General features: G+C 36.9%; 1 protein-coding gene across 1 annotated transcript in view; it reads right to left on the bottom strand.

The window, feature by feature from the left end:
• The window catches only part of LOC129809986 (homeobox protein homothorax-like), a 153160-nt gene that overhangs the window by 92540 nt on the left and 34021 nt on the right, over window positions 1–26599 (bottom strand). Inside the window, exon 4 of the mRNA XM_055860209.1 lies at window positions 18231–18379. Within this exon, the coding sequence (XP_055716184.1) occupies window positions 18231–18379 (149 nt within the window). The remainder of the gene's footprint in view (window positions 1–18230; window positions 18380–26599) is intronic.

Here is a 26599-nt window from a genome sequence, read left to right as displayed (position 1 = left end):
TATGGGTGAAATGTAGACCAGAATGTTCTCTATAATTTTCCTATAGAACATGATCTCATCGATTACTCAGAAGCCAAGATAAGCGAGGTTTTTTGTTTCTTAACTCGTTTTTCCATCCAGAGTGCCCCAAGTAGTCATTTGTTGAACTTCAACTATATCAAAGAATTGTTGTATTTTGTGAGACTTTCCATTTAAAACCATATTTTAAGTGTCTTTGTGGAATAGAGGCAGTCAAATTGGCATCTGAGGGATTTCAAAGCGTTATTATTGGAAAAATCAATTTTTTCACACTTAAACAGCAAAATCGGAGTGATAGCGTAGTCTGAGTGGAAAATGATGTATGGACGAAATGTAGAGACAAATGTGCTCTACAATTATGTCGAAGTAATCATCAAAATCGGTTCAGCGACAGTCGAGATAATTGAGGTTATGTGATATTGAAATTGGTTTTTCGACTGTGGCGCCCCTGGTGTTGGTCCCACGAAGTTCAAATATTCTAGAAAGTTGTAGCATTTGGTGAGATCTTTCGTTTAAGCCCTCATTCATCAAAATCGGTCACATAGAACCGGAGATATGATTTTTTGAATTTCGTGAACTTTGACCCCTCATATCTCCGGTTCTATTGAAACCACAGCGCGCATACGCACCATTTTGGAAACGTCCTAGACTGGACTACAACATACTAAAATTTCATTAACTTGCACAATGCCGTTTTTGAGAAAAGTGACTTTGAATTTCGATGAATTTTGACGCTATCACAGCGCCACCTGTGGTGACTTTTTCAACTTCTATCTGAAAGTGCTCATTGAGACGAAACCAAAAAGGTAAAATTTAGGTCGCTATGTTAGTTAGAACCGGAGATAGAGGCCGGTCAATGTTCGAACTTTGACCCCTTATAGCTCGGGTCAGGGGTTTTAGATCGACTTAAGGTTTTTTTTGTTTGATAGGTATAATCAACGGCTACAACATACTAAAATTTCAGCCCGATGCACAATGGAATTTTTGAGTTATTTAACTTATAAAATTTAAAAATTTTCTTTTTAATAATAGCGCCCCTAGCGGTGGTTTTATGAACTTGCGATGTTAGAAGGGGAAGTGGCATTTCACGAGAGCTTTCCAAAAAGCCCTCACTTTTTAAATTCTGACAATTAGAACCGGAGTTATGGCCATTTTAAGAAATTTTTTTTGGACCCTTATAGCTCGGGTCAGGGGGGTCGGGGGACCTTAAATTTGGTATTGATGGAAAGCTCTAAGGCCCAGCTATAACATACTAAAATTTGAGCCCGCTCGATGCCATAGGGGCGGAGCTATTGAGAAAACAAAAAAAGGGGGGTCTTCAAAACGGCAGAAGGAGGGGTGGGGGGTGGGGGGTCAATGCACCAATTTGCAATTTTTATCCGATATATAACCTTTGCCGAAAACCGCAAGTCGATATCTTTTTTAGTTTAGGAGCTATTAAGCTCCAAAGAGCGGCCGGCCGGGAACGTAAATTAGCCACATATATATTCGTGATCAGGAAGTGCTGAAACACATTTTGGCCAAGTTTGAGCTTGATCGGACGACATGAAATTTTGTTAGGATTATAGTAGGTGAGATTGTTAAGAATCTCACCTAATATTTTTGTTATAGGGGGATCTCGTGGTGTAAATGGTAAGAGTGTTCGACTATTGGGCAGCAAGACTCTGACTCGATTGTCACTTTTGCAAGTTCGACTCCTACTCGGTACAGAGGTTTAATCCTTTAAGGACGAGAGAGTCAAAAATCCGGGTTCAGGAAAAATCACTTTCTCTAAATTTTTAGAGTAAAACACAACTTTAGATGACCCTAGGAAAAATTTCATTTTTAGGTCACCGGTGACCGTATCGTCCTAAAAGAGTTTAAGCATCCAAGAGTACGTTTTTAACGTACGCATTTTAAATAGAATCAACGTTTGTAAACTGAAAAATGTAAAGTGATCAATCTGGTCGTGGTACATTAAAATAAATAAAAAATCATTATTTTTGCTATCTTGCATCTGTGAATAAACCACGTTAACTTCAGACGACTCCAGTTTCGGACAATATAATTGTTTTCCTATGTTTTAATGGATTTTACACACAGCTCTTTTCTGGAAATTTGAGGCATTAGATCACCTAATATTATAATGGGCCAAATTTAGTTAAAACACATCGAAAAAAATTAATTGTGCGAAGCTTCGGTCGTTTGAAGGTAGCGCTATTTCCTCTATTTTGTAAAAGGTTTTTAAAGCGTTTTTTAAATTTCAGAAAATTTGATTTTTTCAAAACACAAAATATACATCGAGGAAAGATTCCATCAAAGAGAGAATGAACGATTTCCGCTCATTCGTCATGTGCTGCAAGAATCTTGCGCATGGATTGAAGAAGACAAGTCAGTGACTGACGATGGTCCAGCCAGGCACCCTCCGGCTATTTTCCCTTCAAAAACCCACCCACCGGAAGACTCTTCGATGTCGTCCTCGTTGGATACCACATTGGTGTATCCTCCCTAGACCGCCTATCCGGCATTATTTGGCAGAGGGAATGAAAAGTTGATGGAATGGTGTTTGCAATCCAAAATAGACCATTTTCCTAGCACAAAAAGACCTTCGTATATGATTTCATGTAAGCTTCGCTTAGTACAATGGATTGGATGGTTGCTTTTGGGGGATGATGGCGGGAAATGCGACATAAGGGATTGCTTCGCGTGGAGTCCAACCAATCCAATTGCATACACCTGCTACCCTTTTATAATTTCCCTCACACACTCTGGTGGGAGCCTCTATATTTCTAAACAATCTCTCTGTTATATGGGCTGGAGAATGTGAGACTTTCCATTGAATAGGGAAAACACAGGAAGAAAATTCCACACATGGCTGATGAACATACTCGTCACCACCCATTCAATTTCACTATAAGCTCAATTATACGCCACTTCATTAAGTCTTCGCCATTCCACCAACCAATTATACCCTCTTCCGTGTAAAATGTTTTGCTAGAAAGTATCTCGGGCCATATCTGCACGTGAAAAATCGCACTGCGCTCCTCGGGAATAAGTTTTGGGCCAAAAGAGCCAGAAAAATGGTAGTGAAAATGAGTGCAGAAATTGCACCACCCTCACCCCTGAAACAACTAAAGGGTGAGTGGAAAAATGCAATTAAGGAGCAATTTTGTTGTGTGCAAAATAGAAATATTCAGCACACAATTCGGTCAGTGTGCGCGTGTTTATGGAAAAAGCGGAAAAGCGGCCCACATGCCATTTTTCTACCCCAAGCTGAGTACAGATAGTGTCACCCCGTGACGGAGTGTAGTCTTATCGGGACCAGCATGCGACCACCCGTCGTTTCTCGTCTCAGAGATTACATCCTACTGGAATGGCCACCACCAAGGGTGGATTCCCACCAGACCGACCACCAAGCAACTATACCATAATATTTCGACTTTTGGAACTTAATAAGGACCACGAAATTATATAGTATTATACGTTAGAAGACTACTTCAGATACTAACTCAGACCTATAATTTTTTTGAACAATTTTCATACCGGGCCATTTGGTTTAAGAAATTTTTAGAATTCGAAAATTTCTCAGATATGTGTCAGATGAATGAAAATTTATCAATGTTTTTTTTTTAATCACAGAATTAAACATACCCTTAAACATATTTTTAAATACGAGCAAAGAACATGGAAAATAAAGATATTGAAATTTCGAAATCATGTTTTTTTTACATAGAATATCATTTTGACTTTGATTTTCCAAAATTTATGTGATTCTCGGATAAAGTTCGCTGAACTCTAACCCGTTAAACAATATGGGATTTCCCAAAGATGTTTTTCCTAGCCACTAACCAAATCGGTGTAAAATGTAACATAAGATACGGGGATAAATGTGGCGAAAATGTACACTGATTGTTATGAGTTCCAGTTCGCCTTTCCTATCTTTTGTAAATCAGCGAAACGACTTTTTTTGGAAAAAAATAATTTTTGAAAAATGACTTGAAAAATATAATACTCGTTAAGATAGGTAGTAAAAAATTGTTTACGGCGAAGTTGTAAAGGGAAAAAATTATCAATTAAGATATTTAATGAAGAAAATTAAAAGACGACAAATAAAAAAAGAGATAGGGTAAAGTGGTACAAGTTGAACAATGGTACAATTTGGACAGGGCTTTTTGTCTTGATAAATTTAGTACTTCATTTTTATTTGTATATTTTTTATACTTTAGTTTTAAAATTTGGTTTCTTGTGCTTAAAAACAAATTTTGTACTGTATATATCAAGAAAAAAGCCATGTCCAACTTGTACCGGCGAATTGTCCAACTTGTAACACTAATTCCAAATTATATCACTTTACACTAAATTTATAAGATATTGAAGAAAAAAATAACTCATACTTTCCAGTATTTGTCCAAACGTATTTGAGATATTTCTTCAAGGTAACTTTTAAAAATTACTCAAAATCTTTACAACTACCCCGTGTTTGATACTGCCCCAGTTTCCCGTAAGCCATTTTTTCTCAATCGCAAACATTTTCTTCTCTTTTAAAAGTAAGGCAAATTCATCTTCGTGACATGTTATACAAATAGTTTTCAACAACATTTTATTTATTCATTATTGGGAATTTGATCTCAAAAATTTTTTTCATGTTGTCTTATGACCGGGTTTAGGATAAAGCCTAAGGTTAAGTATAAGTTGGCTAATAAGGCTTGATTGTGGATTAAGTACCAAAGAAATTTTACCCAGGGCTAACAGTGCAAAGTCAATAAAATCATGGAGAGAAATGAGCAAAAACAATCATTGAGGATTACCCAAGTAAAATCCCATCTGAAGGGGGATGGAAAACTCTTAAGGGTCATACCCTTGCACTGTGTGTACTTTATGTACAATGTGTGTATTTTGTGGAGCACAAACAGTGAGTTGCTTGAGTAATTGCGTCCAGTGTTCAAACTTGGTGGAAAGTCATAAATCCTGGTTCTGGTTGAAAGGGTCTCTCCGTCACCGCACACATATATCTTGGGGGCAAACGAGTGGAAGATCGAGGCTATTTGTGAATGTGGCAAGAAGCACAAGCATCCACAATTGAGATGGGGCGAACCGCAGACGCAGTATGCAAGAACTTGAGGTGTGGTATGTTCTTTGGGTTAATGGTAAGGGATTCCCCGCGAAGTGCATCAGATGTTTGTTTCGGAGATTTTCCGTCAATCCCGCGACATTTTTGTGCTGTATATATGGCTGAACAAATAGAATCTCTAATGGGGAAGGGCGCGCAAAAGAAGGACATTAAATTGTCATAAATTTTGCAGTCATCCATTAATACCCACCTTCATTTTACCCCCTACCCCAATCCCACGCGAGTATTTGGCAAGAGGATGAATTATAAATCTACTTTGATAAATTGCAGACAAATATTTTGTCTAATTACGGCAGTACTTTGAAACACTGCTGATTTCAATTTAAACCATAACTGCCACATGAGCCTCTGGTATCCCTGTTCTTTCTCTCTGGCATATGGCAGAGGGGATGCTTCTGGGTAAAATAGAGAAATTATTTCTTCACTCTCATCATCCCTGATGCATACGGAAATGGTTGTATCTGGGAAGTAGAGTTCTGTGGGTGGCACAAGCAGGGGGTTGTATATGTGTAATTTAGCAAGTAGAGAAGACAACAAAACCTCTCCCCATTTCGAGTGTTCCCTTCCATTCAAATATTTCTGCATCGCGACAAAACAGAAGCAAGTCGACGGTTTTATCTTACATAAGCCAGAAGAGCACCTGTGACCTCGTCAGTCTGGAAACGGCACCCCCTACCCCAAAAGTTGAAAATTTATCCCACACAGGATAGCAACTCGATGCGAAAATACGACGAAACATAAGGATAATATTGCTCTTTTGCACTCAACTCCTTGTACATTCAATTAAGGACAATCTTTTTCCTGAAGAAAGTGATGTAACCATTAGAAAATCCCTCGAGAATTTTAACAAAAACTCAGAAAATCGCAATCATCAGACAAAAAAAATATTTCAGGATTTATGAAAATAAATCAAAACCCAAATAAAAACACGTGACTTCACGATGAAATGAGAAATGTCGCACCATTTTCGAATTATCTTGTTGAAAGTGAAGTTAAATTATGACTCTTTCAGTATATATTCGCCCTTTCTTTCAACAAGGGATTCGTTTATCGGATGAGGTGTTGAAGATGTTGAGGAAAAAAAGAGGCGCGAATAGAACAGTAGAAGGAATGGTGCAAAAATAGGGATAACACATAAATAAATCTCACATTCTTGCAACTTTCATGGGATTTTTCAGCTATAAATATACCATGCAAGCCATCTACTTGTGACACTTTCATAATTGGATTCTGATTATGAATATTTTGTTGTACACGAAGACCCCTTTTTTCGTTTTTGTCAACAGTTTTTTGGGGCGTACTTTTCAAAATTTCTTTCTTTATGTCACTTTATGCCTTGTCACAATTGTCGAGATGTTTTTACTTAGAAATTGGAAAATACTATCCCATTATGTATCACGATAATATGCATTATATTAAAAAACATATGATTTTAAAAGGTTTTTTCTTTTTTACTTTTGTCTAAAAATTAAGAAGGATAAAGTTTGTAAATAGTATATTTATTTTAAGATAAATATAATGAGAATTTTGTATTTAATTCGTAAATGAAGTTGTGTAAAGTATACGATACGATTTATTTGACAATTATTATGCCCAGCGCACAATAACTTTTGTTTGTAAATATGTTTTCAAAATTTCCTGTGAGAGTGAGCGAGATGACTAGATCTAGATCTCACTCATTCTCATTGAAATGTCTAAAACATGCTTACAAAACAAAAGTTATTGTGCGTTGAGCATTAACCCAGTCATGATGGCCCTCTTCCTTATTATGGGGGGGAGCCCTAACCTGACGAATTTTCAAAAATTACTGTGATAACTTGTTCAAAATCCTTAAGAAATTCAAAATCCTTGAGAACTAGGATAAAATTCCAGTTAGACATCTTCATAGAACGGGTATTTGAATAAAACTTATCCAGTGATTAATTCAAAATTCAAATTTTCGTAAATCGAAAGTTCCGCCTTAGTTCATATGCAACTGGTCTTCATGACAGTTTGTACGGCTTTTAATTAAGTAGAAATCGTAATAAATATCAATTGAATTTATAAATTCGTTTAACTTTGGAATTTTCAAATAAAAAAAATCTAAAACCAAAAAAAGAAATTGATCCATTTCAAAATTCAAAATCGGTTTTATGGCGTAACAATTTATTGCATCAGTTTATCTCTAAGTTTCCCTCAAAACCAAGCTATTACCGGAAGAACTTCAACCAATCCAGGGATAATTTTTACATTCCATGGAATCCTCGTATTCATCCATATATCCTGTTTCATAACCGGAAATGTGATTTCTAGCGACACACGATACCAAAAAAAACCAGTTGCAAATTCTACCCTCAGCTCTCTCAGCTACATTTTATCCATTTGTATAGATTTCCGCCCTAGAATCATAGAAATGTGTGTCTCAATTTTTTGGGGATATTTTCTCTCTCTCTCGACTATCCTCGCATCTCCGAAACGAGAATCTCATATGAGAAATGGACAATGTGAGGGATTTTGAAGATTTCACTCTTCATGGTAGGAGGAAAAAACCGCTTAAACTGCAATATTTGTAAGGACATTGATGGGTGGGATAATATGGAAAACCATTAATGGATAGAGATAGCAATGGGGCGTCTCACTGGCAAATGGACTCGATGGTATTTCTGTTTTCTTTTTTTTTTTTGATAAATTTCCCTCACTACGCCAACGGAAATTGTATGGATCACAAATGAGAGAAGTTTGTATTGAAAGCTCATCCCTTCTTCCGCTATCATCACGGAGATTGAGGAATTATCAATGGCTGTTTCAAAGAGGGAGTTATGGAGGAATGGATGTTACAACCCCTCTGTTGTTTATTTCAGTCGACAAAAGGCTCTAGATGGTATTATATGGGGAGTCTGGGGAGAAAGATGGATTTTCCATGGGTAAAAGCTCAAAGAGACATCCATTCCATTGGGTCTCTTTTGAATCATCCACCTCTTTGTCACATTCACCTACCGGTAATTACTGTCACGTGACAAGAGTCCATGTCGGGATACTGTGAACCCTAGGCAAAAGGAGTAGAGGTTCAGTCCAGAGATGGGATAGAGAGAGAGAGAGAGAGAGAGAGAGAGAGTGAAAAAGATTGGTTAGAAAGCACACAAACATCCCCCGAAATATCCATACACTTTCTCGCACTGCAATTTCATTAGGGGCCTATACAACCACCCCACCTCTACCTGTACTAATAAATCACCCAACGACTGAATTCTCCCCCATTTCATTCCTTTTAGCTATACTCAGGTCTACAGTTATCCTGTGAATTGGTTAGTCTCTCAATTTTCCTCATCCAGAAAACATTGGTGGCCTTAAAGCTACCCTTTCTCGGTTCTACACCATAATCTTAAAGTGTTGAAATTTAACCGGACCATTCTGGGTAACAAAGCACTTGGCCAGAGAGTGAGGTAAAAAGGAAGAATATGTATGGCAAAAGAATGGATCTCTGGAAAGCCAAAACGATGTGAGATGGAAATCACGTGGAAATAAAAATGATTTCTGATAGGAATATATCTGTTATTGCGCGATGTGAGATGGAATTCATACACTTTGGTATAATCGAATGTATAATTTTTGCCCCAAGATCGTGGGATCGAAATGCGGGCGACCTCCTGCAGTTCGCGACACGAAACACGAACATCTAATGTTGCTCCAAGAGAGAAGATGAAGTTGGGTAGAAAAAAAAGACCTCCGATATAATATCCCACTTTGATCAAAGCGCGGTCTCGCTGTTTATATGTAGATTGGACAATTTACCTGTGCGCCTTATTCCCTCGGCATGCACATACACAATTTTCTGCCTATATATATCCCCCCAGAAGAGCCCCATGGCCCTATTGAGACCCACTGTGGGTGAATAATGTCATTAAGCCTTGTGGTATTTAGCATTCATAGATTCTTCCTCTATATAGACTATATGAGGAATGTCATCAATTACATGAGTCTCCTTCGTTCATGCCTCCATCCTCTCCATCACAGCAATGTCCTCTAATGTGGCCTTTTACCCAACATGGGCAACATTCTTTGATCATCTGTCACGATGTTCAGATGAATTAGGTGATGCTAAGACTAATTCGTTGGAGCTTTTTTTCCCCAATGAAAGAACTTTTTTCTCTGGGATTTGAGATATATGAAATTGAACCTGGTAGAATAAATTATTTAGGAGATTCGTAACTGACGATCCTATGGAGAAAGTTAAGGGTTTGAAAGGTAAAATGAACTTTAGTTTTCCTCATGCCTCATGAGAAAATCAGTATTTCAAATGTAATACCCAAGGATTCTAATTCAAGGCTTGATACTTGACATCTTCCCTTAACAAACCTATACCCAGCTTTATCAATATTTCAATTCATCCGCAATTTTAATAGGAATTGTTCTCTGTCATACCACATGTGTACTAATTATCTGAATAATTCACAAACATTTTCATAGATTTCACGAAATGTTGAAATGAAACGGTTTTATTTGTCTCATGGTTATTTTCAGGACAAATGATCGGCAATCTAACCACCCTTATCGATAAGGGACACACACGCAAAGAGACGAAATGCCCCTTGAACTCATACATTGAGTTCAAGAAGCAATATTTCAGTTTATCCTCACTGCAAAAGCCCCTGTCCATCGAAGACCCCATATCTCCTGGTGCTGAAGGAAAATTTGGGGGCGGGATGCCAAAGTGGGTGGTGGATTGAGAAAAATCGCCTCCATATCGAAAATGAAGAAATTCACAAGATTTATTTATGTGTTTCTCCGTTGCTCCTTTTTGCTCTACTCCATCCACCTCCCCCCCTCTTTCCCCACCCTTATTGCCGTTATAGACGGAGGAGTATCTGGGCAATCCACCATCGGAAAATCTTCCTTCTATATCCTGGGCACACAGAACTCACCACCTCACCAGAGAGTATTAGCAAATGTATTTTGGGGGAATCAACCACATTCAGCAATAAATATAGAGCCCCCAGTGGTGACCTTATCCCCTGGCTCAAGCATTCACCGAAGAGCAAAACCGGAGGTATCTCCAGTGCCATGTTTTACCGCCATCAAAACGACAAACTTGGCATCGAATGTCACTTAGGGATTCCCAATACGATGCTGCTGGAGCGTTAATATTTAAGACGACCATCAGGAGGAAAAGCCCACCCTATATACATATATAGATGCTGGAGTGTGCTATATATGATCAAAAATCCACCCCTTTTCCCGCTCTGGGAAATGCACCCAAATCGCCAAGGAATATCTCTGTGATGCGGAAATTCCTACAGCATATCCTAACACCCAATACCACCAGTATATCCTCAACAACCTCTCCCCTCCGTAAAAACTCACACAGAATTCAAAAGATACCACATGGGCCAGGAAAAATGTACCTCTTGTTACGTTTCACGTCACTTTAGGGAGTCAATCAAGTGCAGCAAAATACTACACGAAAGCTCAGTGAATATTTTATTGAATTTTATTGCCACTCACTCTGACACTTATGTTGACAATTATCGATAGATGAAATCTTTATGTTGTCTGCCAATTCTTTTTACCCTCTTTCCAACATGCGCATGGATTAAACATTGAGCTTTTTTTTTACTAACAATTTCACGATTTTTGTTTTTATAAAGTTCATACTGGTGTCGTTGAACCTTTAATTCAAATTTTAAAAATTTCGCGGAAGTTTATAATAAAAAATAAAGTGCTAAAATTTGGAAAAGCGGACAATTAAGAAACAGCTCGACTAATATGTATTTGTATTATATGCATAATCCGACTGTCGGTGTGTCCGACTTTCAGTGCTGTCCGGCTTTTAGCAAATTGTCCCGATAAAAAGGACGATAGTAATTTAATGTATACATTGTGTCGTCTTACATTTACTTTTTACTTTGACATGAAGTCGAAATAACGCAAAATAACTAAAATACATCCGCCATTCAGTATATTAACATATTAAAAAAAATTACAATGTTAATATTACTTTAAGAAAAATAAAGATGAGTGCTATGTTACTTATTTCTCGGAAACTATTATATGTTTTCATAATACGATTGAACTTGTTACAAATATTGGGTGTATAAAAAAGTACTCACTGTTTTTTGTAAAAATTCAAGTTTTATTAAAGAAAATTTAAAAATATTATTTAATTCAAAATATTGTCCACATTATATATATTGTATATATACATATATCGGTGGCAGCCAAAATTCCGAAAGCCAAAGTCCCGAACGCCAAAATTCCGAAAGCCAAAGTCCCGAACGCCAAAATTCCGAAAGCCAAAATCCCGAAAGCCAAAATCCCGAAAGCCCCGAAAGCCAAAATCCCGAATGTTCAAAATTCTGAAAGGGATGAAATTATATGGAGGAAAATGTTTAGAATAATTTCCCAAGACACAGAAGATTTCCCTTTGCCTCCAGCAGCACGCGCGTGCAATCATGGGAGTAGCTATGACACTTTTAAGAATTCGGGATTTTGGCTTTCGGGATTTTGGTCCATTCAGGATTTTGGCTTTCGGGATTTTGACCGGGATCCGCTTGTCCACTGATGAAATGGTATAGATAGTACAAGTAGTTTAAGAATAAAAGTTAGTGTTTGGTGCTACCCCGTGTTTGGTGGTGCTCCAGTTTCCTCTACTACCAATACCAATCTATTCGTAAAAAATCATTATGACGTTTGTTACAAATACCGCCAGTACGCACAGACTTTAACAGCATAATTTATCGGTGAACACCGACAACTTTTTTGTACCTCTAATAATTTAATTTTGAAGTCATATTTACAGATTTTAGAGTTTTTTTTTACTAAAGTTCCGAGTTATTCACAATATATTTTAATGTACTGATAAATAAAATATATAGTTCCAAAAACCTGCACTCCGACAAGAACATTAATTATGAATAATAAATAACTCAATAAATAAAAAAAACTTGTTTAACAAATAGGTAACACAATTGAAAAAATATAGGTTAACATTTTTTTAAACAAACCTATTTTCTTGAAAAGAACTTAAAACATATTAATATATTTTATTAAATTTTTTAATCAGACAATTACTCTTTCATTTTTTTATAATTTTATTGTTACTGTCACAAGTGTTTAAAATATTTATTACTTGAAAAAATTGAAAAATAAATATCCCTAATAACAATTTTAGTTTTTTATTATTTGTTTAATTTTTAATTCTATGCATTATCACGAAAATATTAGAAAAGATTTTCATAAATTTCGCATTATTTAACGGAAATGCAAAAATCAAAATAAGAAATTTAAAATGTCAACAAGTTTTTAGAGATGTTGTGAAAAGTATAATACAAATAATAATATGAAAAATTAAATGAACTAATGTCCATGTTCATTTAAAGTCCATAAGGGCTTCTACATATAAAACTTTGAAGTGTACAATGCCCACAGTTTCTCCAAGAAGAGCAGAACCACCAAAACAAATTCCCATCTGATGACAGAGATAATTCTAAATGAGAAAATCAGCGTCCAAGAAATGTCTTTCCGAGAGTTGAGATAACTATCTTCGGTGGAAATGCCAAATAAATTGCATTGTGAATGACCTCTCTTAAATATGTCGACGAATTTGTTGGTGTACGATTATGGCAGTCATAAATGAGATCATTTTCATTTCAGCCAAACATTCTAAACACGATTATTCTTAAACTTATCTCACCAATATCGCACGGAGATGCCGGAGAATTTGTGGGCGTTGGAGTGTCGTTGAGTTTGATGGCGATATTTTGACTCGTTACAACTTCTTCCTCTATCAACTCGGAAGATATTCAGTGGTCATTGAATCTCTCACCAGAAGCAATCCCGGAAATTTACATTTTCTTAACAGCACTCAAATGGTCATCTTAATGGTCTCTCTATTGCAAATACTTGTGCAAAATATACCCCTTAGGATTGCTTGGGCACTTTTGGCATATCACAGGACCATAGAAGGATTTTCTAACCCTTTTTGGGGTTGGAATTTTATGGTCATCGTTTGGGTGTTAATATGCAGATTGGCTCTATTTGATGTGACAGGAAACGCACTACTTAAACTTTATGGCTCACAGCATAACGTCATTGGGATTTTCTACCTCACCAAAAAGTCAAGCAAAAGAAAAGCCAAAGTCTTGAGGGAGAAACTCAAACCAATTTCCACGAAATCTTTTCTTGCTCTGCAGACCACAAAAACACAAACACGTCTAAATAAAATTTAATTAATCATTAAAGTGTTAATGTGTTCTTTGTCATGGTTCAAATTCAATTCTCATGCAATGTCTCTTCAAGTGTCTCGTGATGGCAAAAAAATGCCGCGGTGCAGGAAAAAATAACCAGAAAGATTGAAGAGATTCAATGGTGCAATAGAGATAAAAGCTGGAAGATTCTCTTGTGTCTTTAATGGCACAATCCTCTTCAACTTCCCGCTGTGGAACACACCATTTACATCGAGTCTTTCTCTGGTGATCTTTTATCACTGTTACCGAGATGTTCTACAATCTCCTGCACTTCCCTCTTCGCAATCTTCAATTGATTCAATTGTTTAGTTCTTGTGCGGCAAGATATATATGTATATATTTATTTTTATATTTTAATAATGTTTTGAAGAAATACGAGAGGTTACTTTCATGTGCGATAAATTAACGATGATCTTTTTTCTCGTAAAAGTCTTCTATGTCATTTTGAGAAACGTAGTGTAAAAAAGACGTAATTTTTACGTTATAGAAATTACTTGAAACTTTGGTAATAACTCAATGGGTAAGCACTCGTTGGGAAGCGTTGGGGCACTCAATGGATCAAGTGGTAAGATAAGATAAGATTTTTCCAGGGGTCAGTTCTCCATTTCTGATTACAGATGCATCCAGGCCATAATTGGGCCCCTTATGCCTTCCCCACTCCTATTCTATCTTATCTCCCGATTTGGGTAGCCGCTCCATATCACAGCCCTGTCGGCAACCAGTGCCGCTACTATATCACAGCAGCCCATCTCGGTGTGTGTTTGGATCAGTGACAGTGAATATTTGTATCGACTGAAGTACCACTTTCATGTCGAAACTCGTTCTCGTACCAACCAGCTTCTATAGTTTAGGCGGTTCACTTTTTTTTGCCAATATGCACCAATGGCATTACTATTCATTCATTCACTGGATGAATTCAAAGCCGATATGGCATGATACATTTTTTCTACTGCTGCTCAGCTTTGAACCCGAGACCTCACGGTTATAGAGCCAGTACTCTATACACTGACCCACTCACAGTGGTAAACACTCGCACAATGATGCAAGTGTTCGGGGTTCGAATCGGTCACCTAAAGGCGTTAAGGGTGTTCGAATTTCATCCAGTGAGCTTCACTGCACTTGATTCCAGGGGGCATGAGACTGATAATCCCTTTTCCGTAAGAAAAAATAATAATGAATGTTCCGAACTCCCCTTGCGGGAAGGTTTGAGTTCTCTATGGAACTTTGTACCACCATTATTATTATTATTATTACGTTGGTATGCTAACTAACGTAAGTCTTGCGTTTTTTTCCATGATTTTTCACAGTATAAAAATCGTTAATATATGTTTTATCGACAATTAATATGATAAAAGAAATTTTTCCAAACTTTCAAAAAACTTAAGTAACTTTCAAATAGAAACTTTTATGAAATCGTAACGTAAAACGTCAGTTCTTGTGACGTGTTTTTTTCTTTTCCTTTTTTTCTTTTTTTAAATAATTACGTAACTTTCGTCATTTATCAACGTAAGAATTACTGTGATGTTCCCTTGTACGATGATGTTATCATTATAATAATACTTTTTCCTATTTTGCTGCATGGGCAGTGAAAGAAGTAGCAATATTTTGTTGTAAACATCTTTTGGTATTTTTCCAAAATTTTAAAATAAAGTTTGATATTCAAATTTCTTTTTATGTTAAAAGCAGTATATTATTCTAAATTTTATTTTCTGGATAAAACGTTACACAATTAACTTATTTTGTGCGCAGAGCTTTAAGACATTTCTATAATTTTTTCAAGCAATATCAAACACAAAGATTAGTTCCATCTGTTTAAACCAACAAATTTACATGAAAGCATGTATTTTCTGGATGAGATCCTCTTCCAGGGGTGAAAAGTTCTCCAGAAAGGCAAGCAAAAGAGTTTTTTGGGAAAAGTTGTGGATATTGGGATAAGCAAATGCAAACACTCGCAAATATTGCGACAGCTTTTGCTGCTTCCAAAAGCCCTCTTCTCATTAAGTTTAACCCTCCATGTGGCTTCATTCTGCTGGAGCCTGATGCGAAAACACACCATCATTGGCGGTATCCACAGAGAGAAACGAGAGGATGTTTTGCTGCTGGATCTGGACGTGTGTGTTTGAGCACATAATCCTTAACTCTTAAGCCGTTTCTATCCCAGCATGATATCCCATGGAGTTTTGTCGGTCGTCCCCCCTCCAACCCAGCTGCTGCACACACCGATTTGATGAGGGACAGATGACCCCATGGGCGCCATATATTACACAATTTTCAACCCACCACCTCCATCAGACTGCCCCAGTTGGTGCACAAGGGTTAAATTTTGGGAATTTCCAAAAGAGATTTCACCTCATTCAGCATCCAACAATTAAATTTCGCCAAAACTTTGAGATGAGACTTTCAAAACCAAAAAACGTTTACAAAAGTCCAATAAGAAGTCCCATAAGGACAACTGAGTATGAAAAACGCCATATCGAAACCACATCGCATGGGGCACAAGAACTAAAGAAAAAAGAAAACATCAACGAAAGAAATCTTTGAGTTGGAATGGGAAAAGCTCTCGAATAATTCCACATTTGTGTTGGGAAGCGTCTAAGTTTCTCACAATAATTTCTACGTCGCGACGCCCCACGGGTAAGCACTTTAGTTGATTGAACTGTCTAGTCTCGTCTTATCTTCTGGGTTTGCTTACTCGCCCCGCTAGTTGCTTGAAATAGTTCTGCGAGGATGTATGGGGGATGGTGGTAGAAGTTATTCTACAACTACCAGAAACTCCCTTGACCGAGTCTCTGTGCTTTAAGAATTATTGAAGGGAAAAATAACACTCACTCAGAGATAACATTTAAGACTTGGAGGAATTTTTCCATACCACGTATGCTCGTTCTATGGGAAAGCTTGATGTGTCTTGTGGTCAATTGATAGAGCTGAAAATTTTTGATTGTAAGGACCTTTGAAGAAAATTGAAAAGTTTTTGGTTACATTAGAATTTAAATGATAGACTTTTGTTTACGAATAATTGAAGGTCGACCGTTCGGATATTTACGAGGTCAAATTTGGAATATCGGTCTTAGGGGTCTTAGATATAATATGGATATTTAAAATTTGGCATCGTTAAATAAGTATATTTTAAATGTGTTCTTGGTTCTAATATGCAGATAGTCTTCAGGCATATCTCAAGGTGGAAGATTGCAACCAAAAAAAAAATGAAAATTTTGATAAATTTTCAAAATTACAATGCGTCTTAAAATTAAGAAATATCTTGAGTTATAAAAATCATAACCAAAATCTAGTATTTCCTTAATACATTTTTTCTCTGCTCTCAGTATCATTATCAAAATTTACGAAATTTGCCAATGGATTGATTAGGAACTTCCAGTTGATCCTTAATGGGTTAAAGTTGGTTTGTTGTTCAAAGAATATACATTAGATTTTAAATTCTCTTTTTTTTGTCAAAAGTTCAACAATCTCACCAACAAAACCCTTCCAGAATGGCCATCAAACCATTAGCGAATGAAGAATGTTAATGATGAGACTGCAACTCAGCGAGGGTAAAAGTCATTGGTGGCGTGTGAGGCTTACAATTTGAAGAAAATCCTCAAATGCATTGAAAAGAGGAGGTGGATCCAGGGACTGGAAAGGCAGAAGGGAAAAATAGCAACAATCGATTTGTTGGTAAGTTGATGAACACCAAGAGCAGCCGTGCAGAGAAGACTTCTCTCTGTGGTGCGTTCTAAGAGCCGACTGAAGTGCATTGCAATCGGTCTGAAATCTTTTCATTGTTTCGCCAAGACATTGATGGATTGCGGTTTGAGAGCAACGAATACCATTCACTGAACTATAAAATCCCACCCAACTCCTTCATCAGAGAATTCCATCCTTGCCAATTCCCCATCTTTGCTCTTAGGGTTACAATTCTCGCATATGGATTTGCTGTGTAGAGACATCCAAAGAGATGTCTCCTCTCGCATGGGAAATCCTTTCTTGAGTGGAATCCCTCAGCACACAAAAGGAGCAAACTTCCTCTTTTCTCTTTCTCTATATATCTTTTAGTGAAAATTCTTTAGTTGGTGATGGGAAAGAAATGTTATCGTGCTTTGGCAATTTTGAGCCCTAAAAAGTGCTGTGTCTGGTGGATACAACTTGCCTTAGTCATCTCGACCCCACCAGAGCCATCCCGAAGATGGAGAGAAGAGTTTAAAACGTCAATCGTGAGTAATTCATCAAGTGAGATGATGGTTTATTTGAAATAATGGTCTGTGGTTTCTGCGGAGCGACGATATTAGCGAATAGACCCAGACAGTTAAATGACGATGAGGTTAAACTCGTTTGCCGCCCACCCACTAAAATAGGAGAGACTCTTGAGAAAAATCTTGACATTCACTTCCTGGGAAAATGAAGTGTCGAATTTTCAAGATGCCCCCAAACATTTTCTACCCTCACCCAAAAATATCGCTGATTCAGCAAGAATTCTTTGGATTTTGCCGTACAGTGTCCAAACCAGAAGATAAATTCAATGTTCGACATGTGATTTACGTTTAAAGCTCACATTCGCGTTATTAAAGGATTATCCCCCCGTGGTGGATCCTTTCTCTGTGACCCAAATGGAGTACCCCAGAGAAGGCGACATATCTCCAGTAAAAAAAAAATACTGGTAAGAGACTATGTGCTGGGGTACTTTGAGGAAAATTTAGATTTATGGCCTCAATTACATTTGACCAACTCTCCAAATGCTGTGAATTTAATGGATATGGCATTACGATAATGCGCTCGGAAGATGCCACCCTTGGTCACGGACTGAGAGATACATATACCACCCCTCAAACTACAGGATAGTGGATGATAGACTTGTGTCTCCAAAAGAATTTCTTATACGGACTCACCGTTAAATGTTGAAACAGCCACGCTCGGAGGATATTTGTCGCTACTTTGGGGAAAATCCCCCGTTTCTTTTGGTTCTTTTTGCCATTGGCATCATCATCTTCTTCTCCCGTACCTTCACCACTACCTATACTAGCATTGCTTGCGTCACCTAGAATGAGAATAAAATAGAGAAAGTGATTAGAAAATATCAAAATAAATCTCAGCCAAAATCAATGAAAATGGACTCTTGCATAAAATCCCAAAAGTTCAATTTCAAACCAATTCTCAAGTGCGAAATATCATGCTCATATCCTAGTCAATACCGAAAATTCTATCTCTTTAGCCCTCTAAATCTCCTGAGATCAATTCTTCCAGCTATCTAACAGTGTTGTAGGGCATCGTTCCCATAGTCACATTTTCACCCCTTTCGCATATTTGCAAGTTATTAAAATCCATTGAGGACATGCAAAAATATCTGGAAGCCCTGCAGGATTGCACCACAACAACAAACCCACACTCCTCATTTTGGTGTATGGTAAAAATTCCAGGACCGCGCTTCCTTGCAGATGGAAACCAAGAGGTGGGTGATTAAGATTAAAATTAAAATTTAAATTAAACGCAATGCTTGCGTAATCGCTTAACTGTATTATTTCGACACCCTCGGCTATTGTTAATGGATCTTAATGCCGGGATGGGTGAATGTTTGCCGAGTGTGAGACATGGGTGAATTTTTGGTGGAAATCGCCCGAGAATCGCCATCAGGGGTACATTTTGGCATTTCAGGGTGGTATTCCCATTGCCTTTTTGTGCTCACTTTGGAAAATGGATAGGGCAGCTAGGCATGGGGTTTGAGACAGACATTGAGCTTCATTTATAAATATATGGGGTGGTTAATGACTCACAAACATTTACACAGACTCACAGCCCTCCCAGTGCACCATTCACTGGAGGGTTGAATTGCTGATGCTTATATTAAATCTACACTGTTAACTATCGTTGACGAAATTTTCCGGATCTCCCAAGTCTGATGCTGAGGAATAATTTTTCATCTTGAAATTTAAGGATTTTCCAGGATTTTTGACAGTGTCTTACACATTTAGCAAACGGGGGAGCATTAAATGCTGAATATATGTGTAATAAATAAAGCAAAGTAGTAATCCATCAAGCCAGAGGCACCAAACAGCATTTTACTTAATAAAACTGTAAACAGTTTTGAGATTCGAGAAGCTCGTCTCAGGGAGCCCAAATACAAGGCAAGAACATTGTGGCAGGAGACCCATGAATAAATAATCCTAAGGAATACCAATGAGGACATGCAAATGGGTGATAGTGGTACTTCAGGGGTTGGAAGTCAACGCGTATTTCCTACCTAATTTGAATTTTAGCGAAATTGTGCGATTCGTCATTTCTTGCGGGAGATTATTCATCCAATTAAGGGGAGAATGTTATCTGAAAAATCCAGTAAATTTATTCTATAAATGGATATTAGGAAAATGAAAAGCGTTGGTGAAGGATCATTCTATGGGGTGCTCTAATTTACGAAGTCGAGCAATCCGCGAATCTTGTCGTTACATTTGGGTATCATATATGGAGGCGCCTGGTCATTGACATGGATTATAAATCTTTTATAGCATGTAACTGGTATAAATCATTTTGCATTGGATGTTTTCACCTACTCCTTCAATGAAGCTTTTAATATGTTTTTACACTCAAATAGGAAGTGAACAAGTTGATGTTGCTGGTTGTAGGAATTCAGCACAGTGTGAGTTCCCTCTTTGGAAAATTGAACTGATTCCCTGGGAGGATTCCTCGGGAGAGAAAACACGAGTCTCACATCATTTCCACCCAAATCCGATCGTTCAGATAGACCATTACAATGGGATACAGTGAACCAGAAGTGAACAACAAATGTAACTTCCACTATCACTTCACAATCAAATCGCGCTCTAGGTCTGAGCCCAATGTTGCTACCACTGGTACATTCAACCATACAACGCAATAAGAGGGGGTGGCAGTGCCAATGATGATGTCAAATGATGAGGATGAGATGCTCCTGGGCTGCAGAAGGCAAAATCAGGCGGATGTTGGAACATAATCCCCGTAATCGTATCTGTAAATATTTCAACTGATGGCAATTGTAGATACAGGATAACAAAAATCCCGGAGCTGTCTAATGATTAATGACTCTTTTCGGTTATATCCAGCACAGTGTGTGTCAAATAAAGCCCTGGTGTTTTCTTTCTAACTCTCAAAATTCTTCGGATTCTTAATGAAATTAGAGGAGTCCCAGGCGAATGGCGCAAAAAAAAAACTCGCATCATCAACAATCCACATGGTGTTCTGCAGAAGGGTTTCTCAATCTATTTCTAGTACTAGTAACACTATATAGACCCATATTTACTCCCCTTCCCGCAGCCAATATTTCACAAATCACTCCAACCACTAGAGCTTAATAATTCTTTTGATCTTCTTTTTATGTGATTTTTATTTTCCTGAGAATCCACCCAAGACGACAACAGAAATCCACACAAAACATATAAAAAAAAAGGATGATTGCTCAAAGTTTCCAAGAATGAGAGAGAGTGCGTGAAAGAAGGCAGAAGCAGCTGATGACACAAAAAACATAATGTGAAAGAACCTCATGAACAACCAATAAATCACATCTGCCAATATTTTTCGGTAAATATCTCAACTCTGCTAAAGAGACATAAAATCCACAATAGGAAACTCAACATAGCGCTAAATATACTAAATGTATCGATAAGAATTTATAGATTGTCCACCAATACTTATTGACAAGGTGAAGTTGGTTAACCTTATAATTGGTACACTACATATCATCTCGAGGGAATAAATCATTCTGTTCAACAGAAATATAACCGAGCTTAATTAATTTAAAAGCACTTTCTCATCTTTGAAGTTGTGAAAGTGAAAAACTAAATTATTTTAAAAACAAATCTTTGTTTAAATTAAATATTATGGCAGTTGATTTGGGAATTTATAATTAAAAATGTCAATTGGGCTAACTAGCTACAAATAATTTTAGCAGTATACCCAAGTAGCAAAATTAAGTCAGCATAACGTTAATTTTATCGTATGGTCATAGTAATTATTAGGGTATACGGACGTCATAGATGCAAGCAATAACCCCAACGTTATAATGAGGTAGTTATTGCAATAGAAAATTACTAAAAGGATAACCGCAATTAAAATGAATTACGTTTCAATGACGTAAGTGTAACGTATTACTAACATAATCGTTTTGGCAAGTTGGAACGTAAGTATTTCAGGTAAAATAACGTAATATTGAGGTAGGAGAATGACTTGAGCTTAGAGGAGTACCGTAAGTCATTTTAGGGAAGAGTGAATAAAATTTTCATGATCAAATTGAACACTATGAAAATTTTTCAATTTGGGTAGTCACAACGATAATTTTTTTTGTGATTTAGAAAAAAATGTCAGAACTACCCAAAACAAACATTAAAAAGTTTCAAATGAATTATCTGAACATTTATTTAAATCATAAAATGAATACAAAATTATTATTTTGAAAAATAAAAAGTTATACCAATTGTAGTGCTTTGGTAAATAATTTGAGCAATCGAAAAGTTAGAAAATGACAGAAACTGGGAGAAAGTTCCTGTTTTTTTTTGCAAATTAGCTGACAATATTTCAAAAAATGTTGCAGAAAAATTGAAAAAAGAAAAAAACTGCGCCATTGTCTTCTATGACTTTAGTAGCATTGAAGTTTAAGACCATATCACTCAAAGTGATAAGAAAAAGCTAAAATTGTTAGTGTCTCTATAAAAATTTTTGGATGTTCTTTATAACGTGGTCTCCATGCTCTATAACGAATTCTTTGCATTTGTCAAGTTCAATTAAAAGAATAATTATTGCAATATGCATTTTTTTTCATTTAGAAGGCATTCCTTTTTCAGAGTTAGTAAAATTTAAATGGTATACAACAGCATTTTGAACAAACATCGTCCTCGTAATGTCACTTTGTGAATTATTGCCAAAAAAAAACTCGGGAAATTGTCATGAATACGATCAGTAAAACTTTTGCTGAACTTTCTTCAATTGCTCGTCGTGATCTGGCAAATGGATCAGTGCAAAAAAAAAGTTTCTATCTTTCATGCATTTCATTCAGAGAGTGAGAGAGAGCTTTCAACTCTCTCACCAAAGCACTGTGGCTCAAACACTACGGCATATATGCAGAAAGGTTGCGCTTATGGAACTTTCAACGCGGGTGCCACGTGATATATTGCTTTAATGGGTAACGCTTAATTGCTGGACATTATTCTTTTTCGCTGAAAACGGTTTTAAGCTCACTGCGAAATGCGAAACCAGATAAAATTGGTTGAACGTGTACGGGAATTTGCATTTCAAGTATGCTTTCCCCATTTTCTATGCTGCCCCAACCGAGGGGCTCATGATGGCCTCATGAGGGGGTGGCAATAAAAATATTGTACCATCTCACTCACACCTATTCTCCTCTTAGTTTTGGACGAGTTGTTTCCCTCATTCTATGACTATCCATGTACTTTTAGCATCCACCCTGGGATTTTTCGGGAATGGGGTTTTTTGGAGAGGGTTGCGAGGCAGGGAAGAGACGCTCGATTTGACTGAGATGTTACGATCGCGTCGATTTTGCGTGACATTTGCCTATAAATCACAAGGATTAACTTCGTCCACATACACAATTCACCCGTCGACTTTCACCGCCCCTCCTGACAACCCCCAGAGGGCTTTTTTTCGACCCCCCGCAATCGGAACACCTTTGCAGTTTTGTGCCGGCAAAACAACCCAAAAAGTCTGCATTTAGTTGTTTGGCCCACCAGCGACGCGCAAACAACGTAATCCCTCGTCCTGGAAATTCAAACCATTTGCCATCGAGACCGAAAATAGAAGTCACGAAATAATTGGACGAGTATGAGTTGTGTAAAAACGTGAGGATTTTCCTAAAAGTTTTTACAACATGACATTCTTTCGCCATGCAAATTTGTTGGCACGTTATAGACAAAAATATGGCGCTTTAACAGTCTAGAAATTAATGAAGTTTTAGGGAATTTTTGTGGATTTATAAATTTTCTTCCGATGAAAACAAAAAAAAACTTGAACGGCTGAAAATATTTTGATATAATGTCGATCGGCATGATCGACATGATCGACATGATCGACATAATCGACATTATATAAGAATACGTTCGATGACTTGTCATCTCTGTCGAAGACTAAATTCTAACTACACAAAACGAATCTTGTTCGATAGTGCTAGTGATCAAGATTCGACATTTTCTAACGAAGCTTTGAAAGATAATTAAACGAATTGTCGAATAACAAACCCTAAAACTCATCGAAAGACCGGGGCTTTTCATTACAATTGGACGAAATCGAGTTCAGTGAAGTAACGAATAATCGCCTGATGATCGCTTCATTTTGATACAAAAACGATATTATATGTATAATTTTGAATTTGTATTAAATAGAATTCAAATCATTTATTATTATCTAATTTTTTTCCATCCCTTACTCGGCCATCACCGTCTTAACGTCGATTATAACCTCCGTGATGAAAATTCCAGAAATACCTTCTTTTGTTGCATGTTTTGTGACTGTACATATCCGTATATTTAATTATTCTAATGAAAATTAATACTAAACTAAAAGAAAATTTGACAGTTACAGATACTAGCAGTAGATTGGGGAGTATTTTTGTAAAATGGTCAGTTAAAATTAAAATTTTAACTTACAATCCAAACGTTATGAAAAAATTTTGGCAACATAATATGATTCCTACGCGGACGATACGGTCCTCATGTCAACTGGAGACACAGCGGAGATAGCGTCGCAAATCCTGCAGGAAGCGATCACACAACTAGAAAAGTGGTTCTCTATTTGGCGGATCAAAGCAAATGAAACGAAGTCTGTGCATGTTACCTTCACACTAAGACGTGGTAACTGCCCTCCAGTTCGACTCAATAACACCGAGATCCCCCAAGGTGACGTTGCCAAATATTTAGGATTTCATCTAGACAGGCGTCTCACTTGGAGAACTCACATATTGTCCAAAAGAAAGCAGCTGAGCCTGAAACTTAGAAGTCTTTTCTGGATGTTCCGCAATGGGTCAGGATTATCAACATATAACAAGCTCTTGATCTATAAAACCATTATAAAGCCTATCTGGTCTTATGGAATCCAGATTTGGGGAACAGCGGCCAAAAGTCACATGAGTATTCTTCAAAGGTTTCAGAATAAAATGCTTAGACTTGTCCTAGATGCGCCCTGGTACGTCCCGGACTTTATTCTACACCGAGATTTGGAGATGCCAACCATTGAAGAAGAAATTAGTCACTACTCCGAGAGATATTTCAACAGACTGTTGGTGCATCCGAGTGCCATAGCTGGGGATTTGGCCATAACAACTGGTGAGGAGGAGCGGCGGCTGAAGAAGGCAAGACCTTCGGACCTCTTTTTACTGCTTTAGGGGTTGTTCACTTGAGGATCAACTCACATGTCATTAAAAATCGTCAAAAAATGAGCTTATTATACAACACTGTATAGATTGCTTAAAATAGACATGTTACAAAAAAAAATAATATGATTCAACCATTCAAAGTGATTCTGATCAATTTTAGGTTATTTACCAGAAATGTTAATTCCGAACTTTCTGTTATTTCGGAAAGTCCTAATCAAAATTTATTATTAAAGCACCTTATCGAGGTTTCTGCTTCACCTCTAAACAACTTCCTATTGCAATTTCCCTCCCAAAAGATATTGCGGAAAATTGATTGATTGATGGATATGACAGAAATGTCTGGGCAGAAGTTGTGCGTGGAAATTTGGCACAAAAACCATCAAGTTCTTGTAGGCGTTTCGACCATGTTTATTTTGGTCACAGCAAATGCTAAAAATTCTCCTTCCTGATTATTTTAAGGAGAAGCGTTGTGAACCTCAATGACCTATTTTTATCATTGGAATTCGCTCTAAATACACGGTGAGGAAATTTATTGTATGTTTTGATGGAATTTTATGGGTATTTTTGTGTCAGGAAAAAAATATCAAAATGTCCAAGATAAAAAAAATGTCCTCTCTGTTTTGGGGACACGATGAAGAAAAAAAAAATTAGGATAATGATAGAAAGAAATGTCATTTGAAATTCTCTTCAACAATCTCGACTTGTCTTTAATATTACTATTTGCTTTAATATTGTATGATCTACAACAATTAACCGGGAGAAGTATGCAGTTGAGTACAGTTCATGGACAGAGCCAATGTTTTATGTTAATTCCCCAAGCTAAATTGCAATGAGGCACTCATGTCCTCACAGAGAGCCAATCTCTTACAATTGTTCCCACAGATCGAGTGAAGAAATTAGCTTGAAGCTGGACAAATAGTCCTCAAAAGTGCACAAGCATTGATGGTGAGTTGAAAAACCATTGAGAAACATTAATTTGAATAGACAAATATTTACTCAGAGACTTCACATTGAGAGTTGCACCAGAGGTTTCACAAAAGAGTCTCACGAACAAGATATTACTCTTTTTACTGTCTTCATAGTGTCGTAATTATTTAAATGTTGGAATATCACTTCACAATCAATCAATCTTCAATCAATAAAATTAAAATGTGGAAGCTTAATGTAAAAAAAAACTCTAAAATTAAAGATTACCTAAATACTGTGACAATTAACTACTGACTAAAAAAAATCACAGTTTGATACTATAATTTATTGCAATCAATAATAAAATCCTGGAATTTGTCCTGTGGTTTATTTGCCATTAACTGTTAGGTGTCTTCCGATCACAAAGGCCAAGCGATTAAGAATAAGGATAGAAATTCCAATTATTCTACTCGTATTGCCCTTCTCTTAAGTAAATACAAACCCAAAAGCATAAATCGATATGCTCACAACATTTTCAGTGGCTAAAAATACGGGTATTTTTATTTGAATTTAAAATTTAAAAAATTAGGATCTGTCTCAGCGGGCACAGTTAGCTGAAAAAGGCAGCGTTTTCAGCAGAAATATGCTGATCGGTTAGCAGTCCCCGTACAAAAAGTGCAAACTAAATATATGAAAATGGCACTGCCTTGCGAGTGTCCCTTCAAGGTTAACAGAATTCAGCTGAAAATACATATGTTTTGAGCTGAATTGATATCGATTAGCATTTTGTGCTCGATGACAAATTTAACGGTATAGTTTTTCTTTTATCCAAAAATTTTACCTTACACAACCTACACGATCTAAGTTTATTGAATAAATTCTTGGACCCTTCAAAACCATAATGTTCTTTTAAACTACGATCCCATTTCCTCAATCAAGTCTCAATGTAGGGGACTCCTTCAGAAGTTTCTCACTCCAAATTTCCATAGGCGTTCTGTGTGTCTT

This window comes from Phlebotomus papatasi, chromosome 1 (assembly GCF_024763615.1).
Source record: "Phlebotomus papatasi isolate M1 chromosome 1, Ppap_2.1, whole genome shotgun sequence".
Taxonomy (NCBI): domain Eukaryota; kingdom Metazoa; phylum Arthropoda; class Insecta; order Diptera; family Psychodidae; genus Phlebotomus; species Phlebotomus papatasi.
The sequence above is the reverse complement of the archived record's forward strand: the minus strand, read 5'-3'. Positions and strand labels throughout refer to the sequence as shown.